General features: G+C 39.3%; 1 protein-coding gene across 2 annotated transcripts in view; it reads left to right on the forward strand.

Moving 5' to 3' along the window:
* The window catches only part of lama2 (laminin, alpha 2), a 246,784-nt gene that overhangs the window by 210,570 nt on the left and 11,550 nt on the right, over positions 1-24,664 (forward strand). For both annotated transcript variants that reach the window (XM_088089255.1, XM_088089256.1), the window contains 13 exons: positions 1,103-1,262; positions 1,351-1,475; positions 1,666-1,828; positions 2,995-3,139; positions 4,231-4,369; positions 4,793-4,804; positions 5,568-5,688; positions 8,119-8,274; positions 9,398-9,451; positions 14,737-14,888; positions 15,022-15,198; positions 17,954-18,143; positions 19,976-20,062. In XM_088089255.1, coding sequence (XP_087945381.1) covers positions 1,103-1,262; positions 1,351-1,475; positions 1,666-1,828; positions 2,995-3,139; positions 4,231-4,369; positions 4,793-4,804; positions 5,568-5,688; positions 8,119-8,274; positions 9,398-9,451; positions 14,737-14,888; positions 15,022-15,198; positions 17,954-18,143; positions 19,976-20,062 — 1,681 coding nt within the window. The remainder of the gene's footprint in view (positions 1-1,102; positions 1,263-1,350; positions 1,476-1,665; positions 1,829-2,994; positions 3,140-4,230; positions 4,370-4,792; positions 4,805-5,567; positions 5,689-8,118; positions 8,275-9,397; positions 9,452-14,736; positions 14,889-15,021; positions 15,199-17,953; positions 18,144-19,975; positions 20,063-24,664) is intronic.

Below are 24,664 nucleotides of genomic sequence, written 5' to 3' on the forward strand. Positions count from 1 at the left end.
TTCTCACCATTTTTCTATTTCTTAACTATTGTTTGAGTACATGTGTATTTGAGCTCGAAATGAAAACAGACAAACGGAGATACGCTACACTACGAGGTACAAGGAAGACTTATTAGACATCTTAAAAAAGAAATGAAAATAAAATTTGGTCTTGATCCTGCTATATCTTTAGAAGTTGGAGTAGGATTTTAGGAGTTTCACAGCCTGGGAGAATGAAGCTTCTCTGTAGTCTCACTTCACCGACGTCACTGATGCTACATGTTCACTTCATCAAAAAAATTGAATAAAGCTTCAGTTTGTCATATCGGCATGAAACCAGCATGTTGGCCAATTCTGATAATTAGTTTTATGATGTACTGATATAATCATACGTCCCTACTTTAACCTAATCTGACCAACAACAACCAAGAGTGTCGGTAAACAAAATCCAACAACCACAGGACATCATTTCACTCATGCCGCGGTGGAAGACATGTTGTTTCGCTTGGGAAATCAAGAGTTTGTAGACTCGACAGCCTGCGGCACATCATTACATAGATACAGTGCAATCTAGTCAATCTAGTTTTTCTCAGTGGAAGCTGTATACAGGCCATCCAACACAAGACGCATTCAGACCAAGCAGACGTCCCACCAGCATCATGTATTACCATCCAAGAGATTTCCCAAATGTGTTTTCCGATGGGATCACACAGACTATAAGTCATAGAAATGTTCCCCTACACGAAGCACAAATGCTGTTCCTGCTTTGAAAACAAACTCTAAGGTAGGAGATTAATTTCTTTTTACAGCTCAGAGGTTTCACTGCTACAAACTGGTTCCACTACGTGTTTCTATCATTCATCTTTAGCACCAAGAGTTCATAAAAACTGATTCCAAGTGGCTCCAACATCTTCAGTCATAGTAAATGTCTTCCAGAAAACACAGAATTGCAAACCAAATAACATCAAACGCGCTCTCTCTCTCTCTCTCTCTCTCTCTCTCTCTCTCTCTCTCTCTCTCTCTCTCTCTCTCTCTCTCTCTCTCTCTCTCTCTCTCTCTCTCTCTCTCTCTCTCTCTCTCTCTCTCTCTCTCTCTCTCTCACTCTGCTTCTCTCTCTCTCCAGTAATGGGTTGAATGGCACCATATCAGTGTATCCTCTGGAAGGCTCCATGGCTGGTATGATGCCGACCCCAGCCAGTGCCAACTCGCCCACAACCTACACCATATTGGACGTAGACCAGAACGCCTACCTGTTTGTGGGAGGAATACTGGGCACTGTCAAGGTATCTGTGTGTCGCTTTGGGTCTTTGTGTAACAACATCAATAAACCCGTCTGTCTTTACCTCATACTTTTCCTCTTCCATCTTTTAGAAAGCAGATGCAGTACGATCAACAACGTTCACAGGCTGCATGGGGGAGACCTTCTTGGATGGGAAACCTATCGGACTGTGGAACTACAGAGAGAGACAGGGAGACTGTAAAGGATGTGTCGTCAGGTATGCCAACACTTTTTCACAGAGTTCTCATATTTTTTTTTATATACCTTTTTAATATTCATCATCACTTCACACTTCATCATCTCTGCTTCTTTGCAATTAATTTTTGTGACATTGCAAAATAATTTCAAAGTTTGTCAGGAAAAAAGATGATACTAAAATGGACTTTTTCTTATCTATGTTTTTTTAGCCCCCAGCGTTCAGATGGTGAGGGGATAGTTCAGCTGGATGGTGAGGGTTACGCTGCAGTGGGACGACCCACCAGGTGGAACCCAAATGTGTCCACTGTGACCTTCAAGTTCCGCACATTTTCCTCCGAATCCCTGCTCATGTATTTGGCTACTGATGATATGGTATGTGTGCAACTAAGTGAAACAGCATGGAAGCCAAAAGATTATAACCCATGTAAAGCCGCATTTCCATCAAACATTTTTGGATCCATGCATAATTCTTACAGACATGTGCCAAAAACCTAGATCTGTTATGCGTTTCCACAACTGATGGTACTCATAACCATTTAAAAACGGAGATTTTTTTTGCATTAATGTTTAAATAGATCTAAAATAAAAGCCATGATAGCCAGTTGTGTATAGGTGGAGTGTTCCTCATCACCAGTGATGAAGAGGAATGTCTGCACCCCGTTGATCATCCACAGGACGGGTTTGTGTGCTGACATTGCTGATTGTTTGGTCCCTTTCACTCGGACAGGATATTTAAAAATGGCGGATTAGTGCTCTGAATCCTTGTCAAGTTGGAAAACATTTCTCTCTTGAGCGATCAGTGGACTAAAGTGTGTCTAGCTCCACCTTTTAGTATCGCACCAGTGTGTTAGGAACCTCAACATAGAGATGATGAAAACAAAAAACAGAACTAGATGGAAGGGTTCCATCGGTTCCATGCAGAACTTCTGAATGGAAACCCAAAAACATAACTGTCCTAATGTGTAAGGAATTGAACCAGACTGCTTGGTGGAAACAGGCTTAAATTTAAGACCTAATAACTAGAACAAACTTTGTTTTACTTGCATAATAAATATTTTAAAGGTCACACCCAGTCTCAGACAGATATAGAATCAATAATAATATAAATAATTAAAGTTTGAATAAGTAACATTTTCAAAAAAGAACAACAAACAGTAATAAAAAAGGTACAGATACCCGGGTTTAATACCTTTGCCCCATGGTGTTTAAAAGCTGATATTACTGTCAAAACTTTAAAATGTTAAGACACTTTGTAATGATTTGTGCTAAATATAATTATGAATATAGTAATTATGTAATTTTGTTACTAACTGCATAAAGTGAAATCATCCTTCAAGAGCAATGTCCAGAATGTGCTGTTGTTGTATGAAATTCAGTTTAAATCCCATATTTATATTTTTTCAGCCTGTTGGGTAATGAAACCTTTTAATTCCTGGGATAAACGTGTAAATCAGCCTTCAAACCTGTTGCTGCAAAATACTGTTATTGGATTGTATCTGTCAGTTCATCACATTTTCTCTCCCTGCTTGTGTCTGTAGAAGGACTTTATGTCCCTGGAGCTGTCAGAGGGGAAGGTAAAGGTGAACTTTGACCTTGGGTCAGGAGTTGGCAGTGCCATATCAGCTAATCGCCACAATGACGGACGTTGGAAATCCCTCACCATGTCACGGAACAAGAAACAAGGTACGCACAACAACAACAGACTACACTAGGGAAATATCACATTAATGCTGCATTCATATGGATTCAGGCAGACAGCAAAACCTCCTGGTCTGCAACGGAAAATAAATAAACAAAACAAAACATGCATGATCATACATGGCTGTGGTGATGTGGTTTACAAAGAAGGGAATAAAATGTATTTTAAAAAATATTTTGTGTCTATTATTTTATTTAATTATTCTAGTAATGCATATAACTATAAAAATGCAGATTTACATCGTTCAGATTGCGCATGTTTTTAAGTTCAAGGGAACTATGAGACATGCAGTTGGACATCAAAAAACCTTAGTTTACGATTCTTCTCCCGTCCACTTAAATGATATCCTGTTTGCCAACCAAGCTTAAACTAGGTCAGTGATTCCCAAACTTTTTCCTCATGGAACCCCTTTTCTATCATTGAGAAAACTGACGACCTCAGACTAAATCACATATTTATTTGATATTTTACATTATAATATTTTTATACAAATTATAGTGCAGAATAACTAATAAACTGTAAAATTAACCTAAATAGTGAACGAAGTAATAACAATCTCATTTAGTTTCCCTCACAGGATTGAATGAAATGCTAAGATATAGACCTACTGTGTATCTAAAAATGAAACAAAATCTTGCATCCCTTAAATTCAAGAAGGCCTTGCGACCCTCAGTAAAGCTCAGGCAACCCATAGCGGGGGTTCAGAACCAATGAAACAGGCCACACTACATCTGACACGACCAAACAATAGTATAAGTGAAATTTGATCTTAATTTGATTTTATTATATTAATCTAGATTACATACAACTTCATATATATATATATATATATATATATATATATACACATTTGTCTTTGCTTAAACAGGTAGTCTCATCAAGATGAGTATCACTTTTATTCTAGAAAGACCGATGCACATGAGTAAACAAATTCATAATTTATGTACACAATAGAAATTAGTTCCACATGAAAGAAAACAGTTACAAGTGGCATTGTATCATGTTAATAACAGTATTCAGTTTCAAAGTATATTATCTCTGCTTGATATTTTTGTCTCTTGAATTGTTTACAAAGCCACGGTGACTGTAGTGGACATCGACAGCGGTTCAGAGGAGAAGATAGTGGCCACATCTCAGGGTTCAGCTACTGGTCTGAATCTCAGGGAAAACCAGAAAATCTACTTTGGAGGACTGCCTACCATTGGAAACTACAGGTGCACACACACAGTTGTAGTTAATCAGACATAAATTGTGCATGTATTTATTGTAAAGAAGGCCATAATATGTCAGATATGTTTGATATAGGTTACTTTGTTTTGCATTTGAAGTGAACGCAGATTTTTTTTTTTATTGTGATGAAAATGAGTCTTTTGTTTTCATATTCAATGACATTTTCCTAGTATACAGACTTTAGCCTCTTAATTGCTTTGACAATAAGCTACTGAGGCTGTTTTTCCCAGATTTATTTTTGACCAAGTACAATCAGCCTCCTTTCAGTCAGTTATAACTATTTTCACCTACTGGTCAAGTTACTGAACCATGTGCCAGAAAAACAAGACCAGTTTATTTGAGTCATTAGTTGAAACAATGTTGTGTGAAGTGTGCTAATGCTTTAATATCACATTTTGTCTTAACAGCATGACAGCCAGGTAAATAAATAATAAATACATCTCATAATCAGAAATATAGTAAATATTTATTTTGTATTGCCCCCTCTGCATGAGGCTAGTGATGCTGATGACGCTGTACAGCCTACAGTGAATGTGTATGTTTGTTTGTATCTTGGCTGATCCCCCCAAGGGCTCCTGCTCCTCCACCGAGTGGCTGGAAATCATTTCCTCTATCTTTATTAATCTGAATCTGGCGTTTGTCTGTTCAGCAACATTTAGTTGAAATTTCTTACATTTATGACTCTGCCTCAAAGGCATTAATGCCATAATTAGATTCAAATTGTATTTCACATGCAAATCTAAGTGTCTCTACCATTTTTGTAGCACTGCAAGCAACAGTTTTTGCTGAGCTACAAAAATAAAACCCTTAATCACTGAAAACAGTTACAAAGGTGCATTAAACTGCTAACAACATCAGTGTGATCACAGCACAGGGTTATATGATTGTTTTTTCCTTCTGTCTTGAGTAATACTGCAACTTGAGCAATACCTGACTTTTCACTAACTAAATTATGCAAAACACATGGACAATATGGACAAACGGCATATTCAGATTCTTGTTGATGATGTACAACTGTCACGCTGCTTCTGGATACATGATTCAATAGCTTCACTGCTGCAATTATTCAGCTTTTTTAAAAATTAATTGTAAAACACTGCTGAGAGACAGGAAATTATGTGGAGTTTGATATGTTTACAGTTTTATATACTCTTTATTAAAACTATTATAATTTCTGTATAGGTCAGAGGTCACTCTGAAGAGGTACGCTGGCTGTCTTCGGGAGATTGAGGTCTCCAGGACTCCATATAATCTCCTCAGCAGTTCAGATTATACTGGGGTCACTAAAGGATGTAATGTGGAGGTAAGAGTTCCCACTTATAGTAGCTGTACATGTTGCAGCTCTACAGTGTATTTAACCTCCTAAAACACTCAGATTATATTTCAGAGATATGACTATCTACTTTGATTTATATACTCATTGGAGATACACTACAACATTTCTTTGATGATTTCACTAGTTTGTACTTACAGGAAAATTTTGTCTGTTTTTAACCAGCTTTGTATCAGAACAATGTGGATAATGTGTGTAAATTAAATATGTGAAACTTCCCTCCATCTTACCAGCAGCCAGATCTCTCTGCTCATCTGTCAGCTCAAATCTGCTGAGTAGCATCATCCAGCAGTTTTTATTTGGCTTCACGTCTGTTGCTAGAATGACACATTGTGTTTCCCGCTTCTTTGTATGCTTGCCACCACAGGCACAAAGAGTACAGAAGTAAATGGAGAGGTAGACGGTTCATCTCTCTCTCTCTCTCGCTCTCTAAAACTGAGACCAAACTCAGATTAATGGTAAAAGTATGCATTGTTAATGAAAAATAAACCAAGATTTTGTTTCTGTATTGCCTGTGTCACACCTAAAATCTCCTCAGAAACATATTTCAGTGCACTGTTTGGCTGGAATACGAGACTTCGTGAACAGGGAGTGGGTACAGTACTTTTTCCTATATTGTAAAATTCGAGGCTGAAAAGCATCAAATGAGATTAAACAATAAAACTAAGCAGCGCAGGTAACATATCAACTATTATTCTGTTACTGTGTTGCCTATTTCTCGCTCAGATGTTTTCAGAAACATATGTTAGCTCACCTTTTAACTGTAATATTAGATCATTTGCAACCAGCCGGCCGACATGTTTCCTGTGGATAAACAGCCAAGCTTGTATTGCATCACCCACCAGCAGGAGCGTTATGGTCTGTCACAGTGCAGTGCATTCTGGTGGTTGTAGGTTTTTTCCTCTTGAGCAAAAGCGAATGCCACAGCCCTTTTTCACTTTTTTCTGTTGTCATGTAGCACAACGTATTTGCATCCTTCTGCTGCATAAACAGCCCAGTATTACAAAAAGACCATCTTTTCAGCTGTGACATACTTTTGAATGGAGTTAGTAGAGCATGTTGCATGTTACAATTAACCATCCGCAGTACAGTATTTGCAGATAACAGAAATAGTAAGACCTTAAGGTATAATAGACTGTCTACTTTTTAGTTACCTACTGCTATTTAAGTGATTTATTATGTGTATTTGTGTGTTCAAATGTGTCAGAATGTCACTGAATAGAAGGTGAGTGAAAAAGTACATGGAAAATTAATGTGCAGCATAAAAGAGTTTGGGTCATGACATGTATAACCTGACTGACCTCTTCCTCTGGCTCTCACACGATTCACTGCCTCTTTTATAAATTACTTTATTCAGGGAGTGAAAGTTTCTTTCTGTAAATTATAAAAAATAAAGAAAGAGAAGGTGTGAGAAAAAGTGAATGTCAGAAATGTAATGATCAGCTCAAACAGTCTCATGGCTTTTTCATTTTCTACGTACACAGAATGCATTTATAATAGATATATACAATCCTAACACACCCACACACACTTCCTGAGTCGCCTTTATTTGCCGTCATTCACGTTAAACTTATACAAGCACATACAGACGCACTGAATCTTTATTGGATACATACAACGCATTCATCGTGATTTCTATACACTCATGCCATTCATCCGTAAACGTGCAGCCACGCTCGCAGAGTGTATAAAGACTGTATGGAGGATTATAAAGGCCCAGGGTTGAGTGTATGTAAAGGGAAGGTCTTTTCCTCTTATCTGTATTTTCTTTTCCCTCACCAACCACTCTGCTAAGCTACAAGGATGAGAGTTTCTATGTCAGTGTGTAGTCAAAGTGATGATAATTGGATGAGGACACATTTGATCGTTTTTGTAAAGCAGCATGTGTCTAAAAGTTGTCTCTTGTAAGAGTAAAACCTTGACTTAAACCTCAGGGGATTCATTCTGGTCACGTAATTTTGATCAACCAAACTCAACTATTTTTTTTTACTGCTTTTGCTTTTTATCTTTTGTATTTTTGTACTTTTCAACCTGACTGTAATCTGTAAAATTAAGGACTAAACAATTAATCTTTTACTTTGATTTTTTAAATGTATTTATATAATTTAACATTACAGGGACAATGCACATTATTCGACTTTTCTGTAATTGTTCCAGGAAAGGCAGCCAGGCTAGTCATGAGCCAGTGTCATGACAACTACAGAAAAAAAACATAATATATAATATAATATATAATATAAATATAAAACATAAAAACAATGAACACTTCAGAGTTTACATAAGTTACAGAGTATAGTTGCACACTTAAATATCTTTTAGCCATTATCCTAGGTTGTTTTTTTAAATGAATATGTGTCACCAATATATACTTAGATGTATGTTATTGTCTCTGTCTTACAGAATCTATACACAGTCAGTTTCTCTAAGCCAGGATACATGGAGCTGGGTGGCCTGTCGCTTGCAGTCGGCACAGAGATCAGCCTGTCGTTCAGCACACTGGCAGACACCGGGACCATATTGCTTGCAGTAGGTGGAGCTTCACCAATCAACCAGCAGGTGCAGTTTGATCTATTTTGATTATTTAAGCTGTGACTTACTTTCTTATCTCACACTTTATTTCAGGGGCCTGTAATTTCCTAATAATTTCAAGGAAGTTTCCTGGAAAAAACTTCAGATTTGATACTAATTATGTGGAAAGTAGGAATTTCCTTCAAAGAAGCTCTGTTTAAAACCAAACAACCAGATTCAACAATTAAACTGTTTGGCTTTATTATTTAGATAATAAACAGGTTAACAAGTCACTACAAAATCAATCAATTGATCAATCATTTATTTGTCACATGGAAATAACCAACCCGTTTTCACTCTGAACTTGTCACATACTGCCGGCATTCGTCAGATAATAACATTGGACAGAACCGGTGGCGTTGTTACCACACACTGGCAGTGAGCCAGATGGTAGTGCGCATGTCCACATGCAACATGCTCGGAAGGTGTTTTTTGACAATGTGGCCTTATGAAATTAGTTGTGTGCACCTGAAATGCTGAAGGTTAGTGTCAGGTAATCACGTAATATATGGAGCACGAGTACTCTCAATCTCAACCATTATGAGAGTCCACGCTCTTGTGTAGAAACATTTGCACCGTGCTGCTTCATCCCACCACGTGCATTTGTTGACATCAGCATCCAAGAGCATAAACAGCTGACGGACAAGGATACCTAAAATGTCAGAGGTTGACACGGGAGGTCCTGACAGAACGGCACCATGTGAAGAGTTCGAAGTGATAACATGTTAAAATAACACCTAGCACAATCCCAGTGAAATGGAATCCCATCCGCTTTTGTGCTCTGTGATTTAGTGCGTTTTTGTATGGTTGTCAATGATTACGGATGGTTCTGGTAATCCATGGTTTCTGATTACAGAATGATTTCACTGGCTGTATGCACTAACAAATGTGTAATGTTAACAGGAGACCTCTGGCACAGAGAGGCAGCAGACTGGATTAGTTTGGCTCCTGTGAAATCTCAGTAACCCAAACTCAGTAAACCTTAATGGATCTTTTCTAGAAAACTTTCCAAGAAAAAACACTTACATATCAACCCATTTTCTAGGAAGTTATTAGAAAACAAAGCGGTAATCTATTAATGCTAATGCTCCCTAAAATATTTCCACTACAGGCCCAAAACCCAAACCTCGTCAGCTCCAAGAGGAGACGCAGACAATCTGGAGAGGTGAGTTCAACACATGGACACACTCATACACACCCAAATACTGTGAACCTGTCCCTAAGTGAAAGACATTTTCATAAGTATATATTAATAAGATTTGCATTTTTTTGGCATTTGGGCTAATTGGATTGTCTTCTACCCAAAACACACATACACACACACACACTAATGTCCATTGACAAACACATACAGTAGCTATTTTAGCTTTTAGCTGACCATGCAAGCACACACACGTACAAGCACCCTTTCTGTAAGTGAATGAAGTTTCCATAAGTGCATATTAATGAGATTTGAATTTGTTGGCAGCTATGCTGATTAGATTATCTTACAGCTAAAAACACTCTGACTCAACGCACACACACATACACAGACAGATGCTTGAAGTCCGTATTGATACTGCTCTCTTTCATCCTAATCACTGATAAATAAACAAATCCTTTCCTTTATACTGCTGGAAACAGTCTGTGTTTTATGTGTCAGTACTGTGTTTGCACATGAATTCATGTTTACTGGCTATGTATGTATGTTCTTGCACATGCATGTGCTGTTGCCTGTGTGTGTGTGCATGTGTGTCTCTGGGTGTGTGTATCTCATTATGAGGACGCTGCTCACATGAATGCAAAATTGAAAGTGCATGTATGTTTATGTGAGTGTGTACATGTGTGTGAGAGAGAGAGAGCGAGAGAGAGAGAGAGAGAGGACAAAGGGTTACCTCTTGCTTATCCATCATCACTGGATGTTGGGCGCATAAATCTATTTTTACTAACTATGCTGGCAGGCACACAGTGTGTGTGCGTGTGTGTGTGCGTGCGTATAAGCGTGTGCCTGCGTTCGTGCATGTGTGCGTATGTGTGTGTAGAAAGGTTAAGCGAGGTTAAAAACACCATCAACTCAACTTGGCCCTGACTAATGGATGTTTTAGAGAGGGACAGAGAGACAAGGGAGAGAGAGAGAAGGGGACAGGAGACAATGGATGGAGGGATAGAGGAGGGAGAATTAGAGGTGAAAGGAAGGAGAGAGGGGAAGGAGCAGAGTCAGAAAGAAGAGAAATGATACGAGGATGGAGGATAACAGGAGAGGAGAAAAATGAAAAGATGGGGAGAGTTGATTGTAGGCAGAAAGAAAGAATGGTATCAGAAGAGAGATGAAAAGGAGAAAAAAAGCTTGGAGCAGAATAAGAGGAAATGAAAAAGAGTGTAGTAAGAAGACAGAGAGGAAGAGCGGAAGATAAAAAAGAATAATTTTACCCAGCTCAATGTGGGAGTTGCTGGTCTATCACTTCCTCTGTGGATCTTTGTTATTGTGTAACCTTGTAAATACAAACTAACTTTTTAAAACACCAAAGTAATTTTAATTTTAGCACCAGTTCTGCCCCATCCTCAAGTTAAATTTTATTTCACTATAGGTTGGGGCCACTTGAGTCAGTCAAGGCAGAACAAAATGTTGCAGTATGCAAGACGACAGCTTCCCACAAAGGTTCATCTTTCTGTCGTGTTCGTTATTGCAAGCAGTCAGCTACCTGATGCTGCAACTAATGATAATTTTTAATCTGTCCATTGAATTCTCAATGAAATGATTGTTTGATTTATAGAATCAGAAAATAAAGTAAGAAAATTGTGAAAAATTAAGATTTTAGAAGACTAACAGACCCTAATCCAAAGATATTTAATATTCATGTTTGAGAAGCTGTAACCAACAGATCTGGATGATTTTTCCATGCCTTCATGGAAAACAAAGAATCCAAAAAGGACATAGGTGACCGCATTTAACAACAGCTACAAAACTATATCAAAACTTTTGTTTACAAACTGGTGTTTTAAAAATTTAGTTTGGATTCACCACAAGTCACACAGTAGCACAAACTAGCTTAAATGACTTTGAAGAGGGTAGAGATTAAGTTTCAGGTTGTGTTCAGTTCGTTGTCAGAAAGGGTTGTCTGCTTGCCAAGTACTGAGAATATGACTGGATGAAGGAGATTTGGATTACGCTGCATGAGTTGTGGGAGAGTTTGTAAACAGATGTTTTGATAAAGGTTTGCTTTTGTTAAACATAGATCACTATAAGTTCAACTGATCAAGACTTTCCTCAGCTTTTGGATTCTAATTCAACATGGAGTGAGTAATTGATCCATAAATGATCATTTTGAGGGTGAAGTGTTCCTTTAAATATAAGAAAAATAAGACATTTAAAGCACTAGCTCTTTGGAGATTATGAATGGTGTTACACACGGCGGCTAACTCGTAACAAATCCTCTGGCTCTGTCTGCTGTGCCAAATTAAAAAATGTGTGTAGTTACAAAACAGTTTTAAAATGAAAAAAAAAAAAATTGGATTAATTCATTAATATTAAACAAAGAAGGGGAAAAAAACATCATTCTGTCTGTATTTTGTACAGATTTTAGTTCTGCAATCTCACACCAACACTGGCACACACGAAACCCAAAGCCGAAAGATAATTATACATGTATAAACTTCAAAAGCTGAAACATTTAAAATATTGAAGTTAGTTTTGTGTGTGATGTTTTTTCTTTTAGTGTGTGTGCATGTTTTAAAATGATTTTCATGCATGTTCGCTGCACACTTTGCATATTTGGTTTTCTGATTTTATGTCTGTAGTGTGTATGTTTCCTGCAGTGTATAAATTCATGTGTGAGTTCATCTGTGATAGTCGGTCTGTATGTGTGACATGTGTCTGCCAGTGTACACCTGTGTGTGTGTGTGTGTGTGTGCATGCCTTTGTATCTGCGTGAGTGTGTGTGTGTGTGTGTGTGTGTGTGTGTGTGTGTGTGTGTGTGTGTGTGTGTGTGCAGCGGCGAAGCGAGAGGCATGTTGTAGCTACATCTCAGTTCAATTTGTCCCCGACCTCAAATTGAAATTCCATTTTCAGGTGGTAAATTGTCTCCCACTTCGCCCTCTGGCACACAGTGAATTAAAATTCAAATTAGCCTGACCCTGCACCAATGCTCTCCAGCACCTCTCTGTCTGTCTCTCTCTTTCTCTCTCTCCCCGTCTCTATCTCGCTCGCTGTTTTGCTCTCTGCCCTCTCATCTCTTCCCCTATTATCCTCTCCTCTCTGTTCCTCTCATCTCTTGTTATCCTTTCCTCCCCGCTCTCCTCTCCACTCCTCTCCTACCTCTCTTATTTCCCCCCAATTTCTCTCTATATAGCCCTGCACCTCTTCATACTCATCTCCCCTTTCGCCTTTGACTTTTCTCTGCTATTTAATCCCCAGTTTCTCCTCCCCTCTGTTTGTCTTTACTCATCCCTTCAATTTTTATCTGTCTGTTTTTCCCCTTTGTCCTTTCTTTCTCCTCCTCTGTTCTTCCCAGTGAACATCTAAAGAATTACACATAATATTTATATTGTGATGACTAACACTGGAAAAAATTATTTGAACAGATGAACTTTGATTTTTTTTTTTTTAAAAAATGTATCCTTAATTCAGAAATTGATGCATGTACCTATTACCCCTGACAACCTTCTTTCCAAAAACACCTGGGGCTGTATTCACAAAGCTCCCTACTACAAAGAGTTGCTCCTGGTGACGAAATTCTATGAAAAATCTTAGTTATGACGTTTTCGAAGAATTTCCCCTTACAGTCAAGACTAGATGCTGGTAATGATAAAGGTTATTCACAAAGCATCTTAGCCCTTAAGAGAGCGCCTATTGTAAAAAAAAATATATATATATATATATATATTTTTTACAAGTAGTAGTGAGGAGGACTTAAAAGAGGTTTAAGGGTTTCTTAAGCAGAGGAGAGAATGAATGGCAGAAAGACAGGTTGGAGAAATATTCTTCAAACACTCAATCACTGTGACTTAATGATAACGTTTTGCAGGGACTGTGTTTGTGGCCAGTTTTATTAGAGATGCACTCACATCTCCTAATGTTATAATCCCTGAACTAAAATGATGACAACAGTAAGATATTTAGGAACTGGAAAATTAAACCAGTGCACGTTTGATGACTTTCCGCTGAGCACCCACACCTTGCAGACATGTCTACATGACAGCCAGTCACATCTTTTAAAAGACTGTATCTTACCTAGCATGGGGGGGTCAGCCACATCTCCTCACTAAGATAAAAGTTCCTTCCCCTTCCGTGTTCAGAGCATGGACGATTAAATTGAACTGGATACAGCATTGGTTTTGGGGCATCATTTATTCCACTGAAAGTTACTCAGTGTCACATGAAGCCAAAATGGTTCAATTGCAATTGAAACCTACCCAGATTCACAACTTAGCCAGCTACTTCTGGTTTGGTGCTCCGCTGACTTGAAAGGGGAATGAAATAATGAAATGGTGGGGCACTTTCTAAATGTTATCGGACCAAATTGATTAAGTCTCAATAGTGATTTTTGCAGATTTTTTATGCTAAATAATGAGCTCTCATAGGCTATCCTCAGAATATTTGTGAATATGGCTCCGACTGCTGATTCCTTAAATCTGAATGCGTTGTAGTCATATGGGTCTATTATGATTGAGCGATTGAGTCCTTTTACTTTCACTCTTTGTCTTGGTTTGACAAACAAATATTGACAGGGTCCACCTACTAGTTTTTTTTCCATTTAGTCCACAATCAGTAAGACAGCTGAAATCTCTTGAAAGTTATTAATATTGTTATAATTAGCAGCAGCAGTAGTAGTATTGGTAGTAGTATTTTTTTTATGTTTTTGGTCAAACTATTACAGCTAAGAATGGAAATTCACACTCAGCTCATAGGTTGGTTTTGAGCTTATTTCTAGGAAACTATCTTTTATCTTTTTGCTTCTTGTCAGTTTTATTCATGATTTTATAATTGAGTTTCTGTTTACTTCTGACCTTTTGAGACATTTTATGTTATCAGCTTTATGTTTGTTGTGAGTAACACTGTTATTATTGTCTACCTTGGCCAGGAGGCTCTGAAAAGAGCTCCTTTATCTCAACAAGGTTTTCTTCATTAAATAAAGGTTATATTAGAAAAAATACGCCCGCACCTACACGGTCTTTAATAACATTGGTGCAGATGGTTATATCAACTTCTCCTCAACATCAAAATGTTCACTCAGTATACAATACTCTGTAGATAGTCTAAAACCTCCTCTACACTAACCTTCTCAGTGAGTAATGTTAGATGAATTGGCTTTTGAGGTGGTATATACTATATAGTAGTGAAATTCTGAGCCCCTTTCCCGTATAGCAGCCTGAACTTCTCCATTTCATGTCCTCTCCCCAGCTTGGTGCCTTGAGAATAATATGGATGTACAGATTTCCACAACTAATAACGTTTATCTCCAACTCCTGCAGCCCTACCTCTCAGTCATGCTGAACAAAGGCTCTCTGGAGGTCTTGGTGTTTACCGGCAGCCACAGTCCGCGTCGTGTCATCAGACGACCTGAGCAAGGCATACTGAATGACGGAAGGGAGCACTCTCTGCGCATAGAGAGGCAACCTGGCAGGTTGGTGTTTGTGTGTCTCTTCAGTTCATGTTCCTACCTGTGCAACAGAATTTGTTTTCTCTCTAAGACTTTCATGCTGCATAATCAATGTAATACTTTCTGTGCGCTCGTCTCCGTGGGGGCTTTTCTTCAGATCTTTTGCAGTTCAGGTGGATGAGGAGGCCAAGAGGGAGGCAGCGCTTCCCAATGACCAGCCAGTGAGCCTGCAGCGTATCTTCCTTGGTGGTATTCCTGCAGAAGTAGAGCAGACGTCCAACAGAGCCAACATCCCATTCCAGGGATGTATATGGAACCTCATGGTTAACGCTGTGTACGTAAAATCTAGTCTACAGCTCAATCTCATTACACCCCTTGCCTCTATCTCTTTGCCCTTACACCCCTATTTTGCATGTTGACATCTAGAAATAGGGGGCATATTCTGGCTGGGGTAGAGAAGGGCTTACACTTCAAACTGAGTGTTATGAGAAATTGATTTCTATGTTTAATATTTTTTTATTTATTGTTATTTTAATAATAGTCATTTATTAAAACTAAAATCATAAAGTATGATCTTTTTTGAGGGGCAAAGGTCAGCAAATTTTCAGTTTCTTCTTGAATAGATTACAAGCGAACTTACCATGATTTTTTTTTTCCTCAGCAATAGTTTCAGGGTTAATAATTGAGGACCAAACATAATTATCTGTTGAGGATCACATTCAAGACTTTTCGATCAGTTGCATTGTTGCAGTCGACATTTCAAAGTCAGTTTTATTGTTCAGTCAGGCATTAATACTCATATCTTTCCTCCATGTCTTGACACTTTTTGTAGCTGAATCAAACCTTAACCTAAACTATGGTGACTGACCTTTTTTTCCCACCAGTTTGTTTTTCCATCAGAGCCAATCACATTCTGTATTATGATCTGGTCAGATGAAAATGTCTTAGCAATAACTGAAACTATTTGATTGATTTTGATACATCCACAGAGTAATATGGTTCTGACATCACAAGATAAATTCAGAGCAAAAGAACAGAGTCAGCTTTTGATTTGGGATTTTTCTCTCCTCCTGCTTTCCACCATGTTATAAACACTGACACCGGCAAAACTGACCAGCTTCTTTTACTTCAGCAAACTTGAACTGTTCACCTTAAATGCACCGTACTAATGCCCATTCATCAAACCGTGTAGCTTCCCCTCATTGTCCTAGGGTTTATCCAATAATGTTTTCTGGCTCAAGATGACCGGCCTAATTTTGACCTCATACACTGTTGGGTTAAACTGTCATTAATATGATTGCAAAAGATCACAGTGACGATGATGATGATAAAGCCAGCGTCTCTTTCTGCCTGAACAGCAGTAATGGAACTGTCCAATATCATAAACATACTCATAACTCAAATTACACTCCTCTCTCATCTTTGTGTGTTTATGTTTGTGTCCATTTGTGTATCGCTCACCTCATTTCACCCCTATCACCCCAACGCTGTACCTTCTGTCTCATATACATCTGTCAGTGAGACTTCATCATTCTTTGTGTGTCTTTTCTGTGGTGTCAGTTTTCATTAAATATATATAATAACCACTTTAATTCCTTTCTTCTAACACTTAAACACAACGGGACCTTTTCAGTAAGTGTATCGTGGCCCCGACCCTTGATGTTATTAAGATGCATTCAGGCTACAAAAAAAATGAAAAATTGTAGAGGCCCCGTGATTAAATACAAAGTGTAGCAAAACAAGAACATATGCAAATTTGCTTCAGATTGCATACATTTCCACTGCTAAAAGCAACTATTTCTGTCCATGAGAATGATGATAGTTCACGCTGTGTTCACTGCAGTTCATATCATGATGACATCTGTTGTATGTTATATGTTATTATGTCAAGTTATTGTTTTATTTTATGATGTTGGTTGTGTATGATTTTGGTTGTGTTGACCAAAGTTCCTCCTCATGGACAATAAGGACTTCCTAATCTAATTGGAAGATTCAGTGTCAGGGCCTTGACACACCAGGCCCATGGTGGGCTGTTTGTCAATGTCATGCTGCCGTTGAGCATCAATAGCCCTAGTTTTCTAGTTTTCTAGCACTGTTGGCAGTAGTATGCACGTGTTGGCTGTTTTTCGGACAGTTTAGTGAGTGAAGTCACTAGGATTGGCAGTTCAGCTAAGCGCACGAGAAGAGAAACAAAAGTGAGGAAAGCAAACAAACTACAAAAGTCAAGAGATTATGAGATGGAAAACATACATTATATATTAGGTAAGATTTTTTAGTTATTGAGTTCTTTAGCAGGAATAGTTTGTAAATGTTGCCTTATTGTTAGCTTGTGCACAGTAAATGTAATTTGTTCTTTCAACATTGGGTTGTGTTGTTGAAGTACTAACTGGCTAACTAGTGTCTTGAATCCATCCTGTTGTCTTCTAGTTTCTCTTTTTGAATGACAAATAGACTTCCAGTACCTACTGCAGGCATGTCAAACTGGTCCACAGGGGGGCCGGTGTGGCTGCAGGTTTTTGTGCCAACCAACCAAGAGCACACAGTTTGACCAATCAACTGTCTGAAGACGGAGATCAGTTGATTAAATGAGTCAAGTCTGGTGTGCTGCTACTTGGTTGGAAACAAAACCTGCAGCCACACCGGCCCCCCCTGTGGACCAGTTTGACATGCCTGACCTACTGCTATGGTGAGTTTCCTTTCATGCAGGTGCAGAACGTATGTGGCAGTTGAGCGTTGACTGTAGTCTTTGTGTTGTGTTTAAGTGCAACTTTTTGGCCAAAAGACATATGAAAAGAAGCCTGGCAAAAGTCGGCTTTCATCCCCAGTAGTTCTTTGATAGCAATTTGGTGTGTCTGGGCCTTTTACAAATTTGTCTGAACATGTGCTGAACATTAAAATGTAAATACACAAAAGCACAGCCCATCTGTCAAAATCATTGTCATAACGCAAGCACAAATCTATCTACTGTAGCATTTCATTTGTACACAGTAACAACTCCCTGTAATTTCTGCTCACTTTGACTCTTCTGTTTCTATCTGTGTCAACTAAACATTCAAGAATTTAATACGAATCACCCGTTCATCTCTCAGTCTCTCAGATTTCTCCCTGCCTGTGTCCTTTGAGAACGCCGAAATCGGCCAGTGCCCCAACCTCGCCCCAGAGCCGCCTCTACTTCCTCTGCCAGAAGAAGAGGAGCCCGAGAAGGAAAAGGAGGAGTCGAAGCCACTCAGTCCTCCACTGACCCCAGCCACAGTTACACCGCCTTCAGGTCTTCCTGCTGTAAGTGGCTCAAATTAACGTGGAAACAAACACACACTCGGACTATTAAACATCATTGATATTTTTACACAGAAGGTGTTGAGGTATTAAAAGTAAATGAAATAGGTAATTAAATAACTGATATTCATGTTAAATTAGAGGTTCTTGCTAACAGTAATATGATGACCAATGCTTTTGTTCAGTAGGCCAGCTTTATATTGTTGAGAAATCTACATACACAGAGAAAGCACACATGTTTAGATGCAGATATGACGATACAGTAGAAGCTCATACGCCAATATGCACACACATGTTCAGAAGTGCACACATGTCCTACTCCGCCATATTATTATTTTTTTTTTTCTGACCACTACTCACACAAACACACACCTCTTTCTCTCTGATGAAATGCAGCCATGGCCTCGCCCTGTTAGCTTAGCGCTTCATCACATAGCAGTTGTACAGCCCATTAACTCTTCTTTATAGTCCCTTTAGCCTTGAGCCACTAAACTCCACCTCTGGCAGCCTGTCATATGGTGTGGAGTCACGGCGCTACGCTACGCTAACTGTGCATGCCATTTATGCTTTATGAGCCCAGAGGAGCCAAAGCACTCTCAGCTAACACGTAGCTGCTACGCTAAGAGGCTGGTAGGCAGTGAGTCATTCACATCATACCCTTAACACTGGGGCAAGCAGTATATATCTCATTCATTTAATATATTATAAGCCTTACAGCAGTCATAGTTTATCAGTTACCCAGTTACCTGCTAAACTACACCTCTAAAAGGACATTGATCATGAAGCACAGAGCCAACGAGCTGTGGCAGCTTCACTGTAAGTCTGGTTTGTTACTTTATGGGCTGTAAATTCATCTGTTTTATGATATGGAGTATACCACAGGCTGCAAGGAGCTTTATTTCTACACTTAAGGCTGAAAGTAAGTCATTATCATCATTCAGATACAGATACACTAATTAGACAGTGAGCATAAATAAACCATTTGTCCACATTCAGCACAGAGTAGTCACCATGTTTGTGTTTAAATGGCTCATGTCATGCAGTTGGACACATTAGCTTTTCATAATGCTAGATTTTTTTTATGTAACAGTAGAGCTCAAATTTAAACACCATTGCTACTTTTTTAGTTTGCGCTCCTGTGCCATGAGACAGAGCTCTGCACAGGGGTCGCAACATTCATTTTTCATCAGCAGCCAGAGGATTTTGTTGAGTAAAGAAGTAATCACAGCTGACAGTAAACAACAGTCTCAGCATGTGCTTGAATAAAGAAACTTCTTTATCTCCCACTTTTCTGTCACAACTATTTGTGAGCACCAATTTGGAGGCTAAAGGAGCACCTTGGAGTGAACCTTTTCGGAATTGACATCTGAATATTTTTTTGCCTTTAATTAGCCTTATTAAATTGCAGCTTTTAAATCTTTCTCATTAACACTGAAATATAACATTAACACAGTATCAGAAAGGGTAAATTCTCAGTACAAAATCAGGCCTTTTTGATTTAAAAAACTGAAAGCCGGCCTTTACTATTCTTCTCTAGAGCTAACAAAGTCTGCCTTGGTCAGAGTCAAACGAGGTAGAAGAACCATTAGGAAAAAAAAATTAAATATTGGTCAATGTTGTAGTAATTATGCTTCAATTCAGGGGGAAAAAGTAAGCTGGAGTTTAAAAGTTTCTCTATAATTTCATTAACCTTTTTAACCTTACGTGTTTATGACATCAGTGCCTGCCTGTAGCTGATTGCAGAGCTGTGTGCTCGTCATACACACTGCCACCATTCTGGCTCTGTGGCTGCCACTAATCTCCTTCCTTCTTGCTTCCTGACTGCTGACCTGCAGGAGGCCAAGCCCCCTGCTGCAACTGCTGCCGCACCTACAGCTGCTGCAGCCTCGCCAACTGATAAACAGGAGCCCGGCGCTGACATGGTACACACGCACACACACACACACACACATACACACTTGTATACAAATAACACTGTTTAAAGGTATACTATGCAGGATTGTCACAGATTATAAAATCACTCACCAGCAAAAGTGAATATAAAAATTGATTCACTCTCTTTTAGTGCTTCACCTCGCTATATTTGCATTTTTTGGCGCCACTACTCTTGGATGCCTGCCACATACAGTCTGGCACCTGTTTAAGCCCTGACCTCACCTGAGCGCTGTGGGAGTACACGCCTGTAGATGTCCCTAACATAGAAAAAAGGAAAATACAGGCAGTGGGCAGAGTCTCTGCAGAAAGATACATCACCACACACTTTTAGTGGGTCTTACGTGATGACTGAGAAGGATTACTTTGGTATGAGTCTATACTTTGGTTTTTAGGAAAATCCTGCATAGTGTATCTTTAAAGGATAAAGCTTGTGAAATTGGGTGTTACTTTTGGAGTACATGTATAGCAAATGGTACCTATTTTGATTTAATGTGAGTTCTTTGAATACAGGCGTGTTTTCTGAAACACTCAAAAGAGCCCATTTTTGGTCCAGCATAGTGTTGGAGGGCCTGCTCTCTTTCCTGGCCCCAGTGCAACCACACTGCTTGCACTGTCCATATTTATGCCCCTGACACGGAGGCACAAGCCCATTGGTTCCGTCTGAAGATGTGAATATTTAAAACTTGATCACAAATCAAAATAAACACAAATTTACATAATAACAGCTGAATATTGTAGACTTTTGATAAATTTTACTTCAACACAGTTACATAGTGTCTTTTTAGGGGACTGGATTTGATGCTCTAGTGTTATAGGGCATCAGGAAGGTGTCTGTGGGTTTCACATAATACAAAGTCCAATGCCCACATTCATAGTAATGAAGGAACATGTCACTCAGTGCAATGGCAGACATACTAATTGTTTTCATAGTTTTTGATCAACAACGAAGCACTATGGTGCAGAAGCATAGCTTTATCAAGCTTAGGTTAAATAAACAATATTTGTCAGATCAATACATTGTTGGTTTTAGTATTTTTAAAGGTTTTCTTGACAATAAGAAAAATATAGAACATCACCAGACTTATCCTTTGTAACACGCTCACTTGAGTTTGTGTTCATGAACAATTAACCACTGCAGCTTGCTCCTTTCATTTTGCCTAATTTCTTTCTGCAGCCAGTCAAGACTTTTGAAATATGATAGTCACATGCGCAGAGCTTTCTGATAAACATCTATCAGGCATTTTCGTATTTCCTGTCATCCATGCCGCCAATGCTTATACAAAGAAAATAAATGGACCAAGAGACAGACCCGCCCCTCTCTCCTAATTCTCAGACCAAACTCATATCAACCGGTAAAACTAGGCAGTGCTGATCGTATATAAACCAAGGTTCTGTTACCGCCTTAATTCTGTTACTCCCCTAAAATGTTTTCAGAAACATATTTTAGTGCACTCTTTAGCTGCAATAGCAAGAGTTTGTGAACAGGAAGTGGGTGCCAAACTACTTCCTGCATTGTAAAAATACAGGGTAAAAAAACTGAGATCAAACAGTAAAACTAAGCAGTACTGATAAAATATGAAGCAAGATTTGGTACTGTGTTGCCTAAATATCGCATTAAATGTTTTCTGAAACATATTTTAGCTCAACTTTTTACTTTGATAAGAGATTGTTTGTTAACAGCTGGCCACCATTTTGTCAAACGGACAAGTTGGCAATACGTCACCTCAGGATTGTTTATTGGGCTGCTGCCCGGCAGAGTGTTCTGGTGATTGTAGCCTTTTTACCACTTGAGCAAAAGCGAATGCCAGAGGCTTTTCCTTAGTTTTCTCTGGTCATGTGGCATCAATTTCAAAAGTATTTGCATCTTTCTGCTGCATAGAAAGCCCAGTTTTATTTAAAGGTCATCTTTCTAGTAGTGAAATACTTCTTAAAGCAATACAGTGACCATTGACATATGCTTAAGGAATATTGCACTCTCTCTAAATTACACAAGTTGAGCAGTAAGACACTTGTAGCTAAAGCTAATTACTACCAAAGGCCAAGAGGAGCTTCTCTAAAAACTACAATAAGTTGAAAGAGGACTTCTGATCTCTCAAGAGTGATCACACACACACAGGCTCGTCTTCACTTGTACAGACAGACACACACACGCTTATACAAAATCCCAACTAAATGACTTCAGATTCTATTGGTGTGACCTCCAACCACTCTGAATGGAAGACGGTCTCCCCATTGTTAGCTTAATGGAAAGACGCAGAGGGGATGAGAGAAAGGGAGGGACGAGAAGAGGAGGATGAAAGAGGACCGAAGACAGAGAGGGGGATGTGAGCGGAGAGAAAAGGTGCAGCCATGGAGGAAGAGGAGGAAAGAGAGAGAGAGAGAGAGTCTTTCTGAACAGAGCGGCGCCCGCCTTTTGTTGGCTTAATGGAAAGACGGAGGAGAGGAAGCAAGAGAAGAATGAAAAGGAGAGGGAAGGAAAGAGCTTCTGAGCAAGTGACATCTCCCTTTTGTTAGATAGGGAGAGAATGAGAAAGAGGGGGAAAAAAAGAGGGAGGTTGAGGAGGAGGAGAGGATATGAGGACAGAGCACGATAAGAGGTGAGTGTCAGCTGTAACAAAGCAAGGTCACGGTGTGGGGAATGTCTTCACTTGAAAGAGAACAAGAGGAGAAGAGATTAAGACACACATACACACACAGTGTCTCAGATGCTCTTCCTCTCTCTAACTTTGTCTCACACTGACACTGTAGGTATGGCAAAGCAGATTTGTTACTTAATCTGAGATATATTCAGGAGAGGAGAGGGGAAAGGAAAAGGAGATTGGAGGAAAGGAGAGGGGAACTAAGAGAATCAGGTGAGGACAGGTGGGAAGAAACAGTGAAGTAAGAGGTGAGTGAAGCTAAAAAGATGGAGGAGATGAGGTGAAGGTCTGGGGATGTCTTCCCTTGGAGGCAGGGGTGGGTGATAAAGAAGAAATAGACAGGTGAAGAATGAGGCTAAGGTAAAGGAGATTATAGACAGTGAGATATGAAAGAAACGAGATGAGAGGAGGTGGTAGGGCAGGGTATGATAAAGAGAAGAGAAAAGGTGATGAGAAGAAAGGAAAGGGATGAAGGAGATGATGAAATGGGAGGAGAGGTGATTTGGCCAATGTTGTAGTCACGACCACCTAAACTGGGAGCAAGTCATGACGAGAATCAGAGTGAATCGAGACCGAGACAAGACCAAGACTTTGAAGGGTTGAGACTAATTAAAGACCGGACCAGTGCAAGTCCCACGCTGCATGAAACACTTACCATAAAATTTGGAACTTACAAACTGTAGGCACTCCTCAAATGATCCGAAAGATTCCACAAAAACACCCAAAAACAAAAACACCCACTGAAATCAACTGAGCATTACTCTTTATTCGTATCTGTTATTGCCAAACTGCACATATACCAGTCAGTCAAAACATTAAAACCACTGGTGGATGAAGTGAATGTTACTGATTGTTTTGTTACAATGCAATGTTCTACTGGGAAATCTTGGGTCATGGCATTCATGTTGATGCCATTTGATGCGCTCCACCCACCCAAATACTGTTGTAAACCACGTATCCCACCCTGGTGGATTTGGGCATCATTTGAGTCCTGTGGATTGTGAGATTGAGTACCAGCACATCGTACAGATGCTCCATTGGCCAGGTTGACACCTTGAGCTGTTTGTCATGTTCCTCGGGACATTTCTGAGCAGTTTTTGTTACATGGCATAGTGAGTGGTCCTGCTTGGGGTAACGGCTACTGGGGAGTGCCGTTCCCCTTAGGGGGTGTACTTGGTGTGCAACAGTGTTTGTGTGGCATCCACTTGAATTTTAGGACCAAAAGTTTTCTAGCAGAACATTGCATTGTAACAAGATGATTAATGTTTTTCACTTCACCAGCGGTTTTAATGTTGTAGCTGGTTAATGTATGTCTATGTAAAACGCCAGGTTCACACTGGACGTGGAAGTGCCGCAAAGCACACAGATTTCCATGAAACACTATCCCCTTGTTTTCATTGCTCATGTTAACCAGTTGGGCTGTTCACACAGAACATGAGTCTGATACTCTGAGCTACACAACAAGCTCGCAACCTGCAGCGATAGTTTCCGCGTTTCCGGTCTAACAGCCTGAAAATCAATAATGAACAAATAAAGAATACATTAGATAAGATATATCTTCTTATGATAAATGATCAAATATGCTTCCTGTTCTTCCACATATTTGTCAGTTGTGTCTAGACAGAGAGGGATTGATGTGCAGCCACACACAAGCAGACAGAAACAGAGCACTGTGGTTAGAAAAGAGCGGAGGAGCCGGATTGCTTGCTGACCAGCATGAAGTAATGCACTTCTGGTGTGAAGGGCCAAGTGACATCTGACAGGTGGCTTCGCACCAAGTGACTTATTGGGGCACTTCTGCGTCCAGTGTGAACATGGCCTTAGTCTACCATGGGAAATGTCTGCCATCAAAAGGCATTTTTCCTTTGTCCTCTATGAGCAAACAAACAAAAACAAACACTGAGGAGCTGACATGAACTTAACCATCTTTATCCAACACTCCTATTTTGC

The sequence above is a fragment of the Plectropomus leopardus genome, chromosome 16 (assembly GCF_026936395.1).
Source record: "Plectropomus leopardus strain MGB_pleo_1.0 chromosome 16, ASM2693639v1, whole genome shotgun sequence".
NCBI classification, from domain to species: domain Eukaryota; kingdom Metazoa; phylum Chordata; class Actinopteri; order Perciformes; family Serranidae; genus Plectropomus; species Plectropomus leopardus.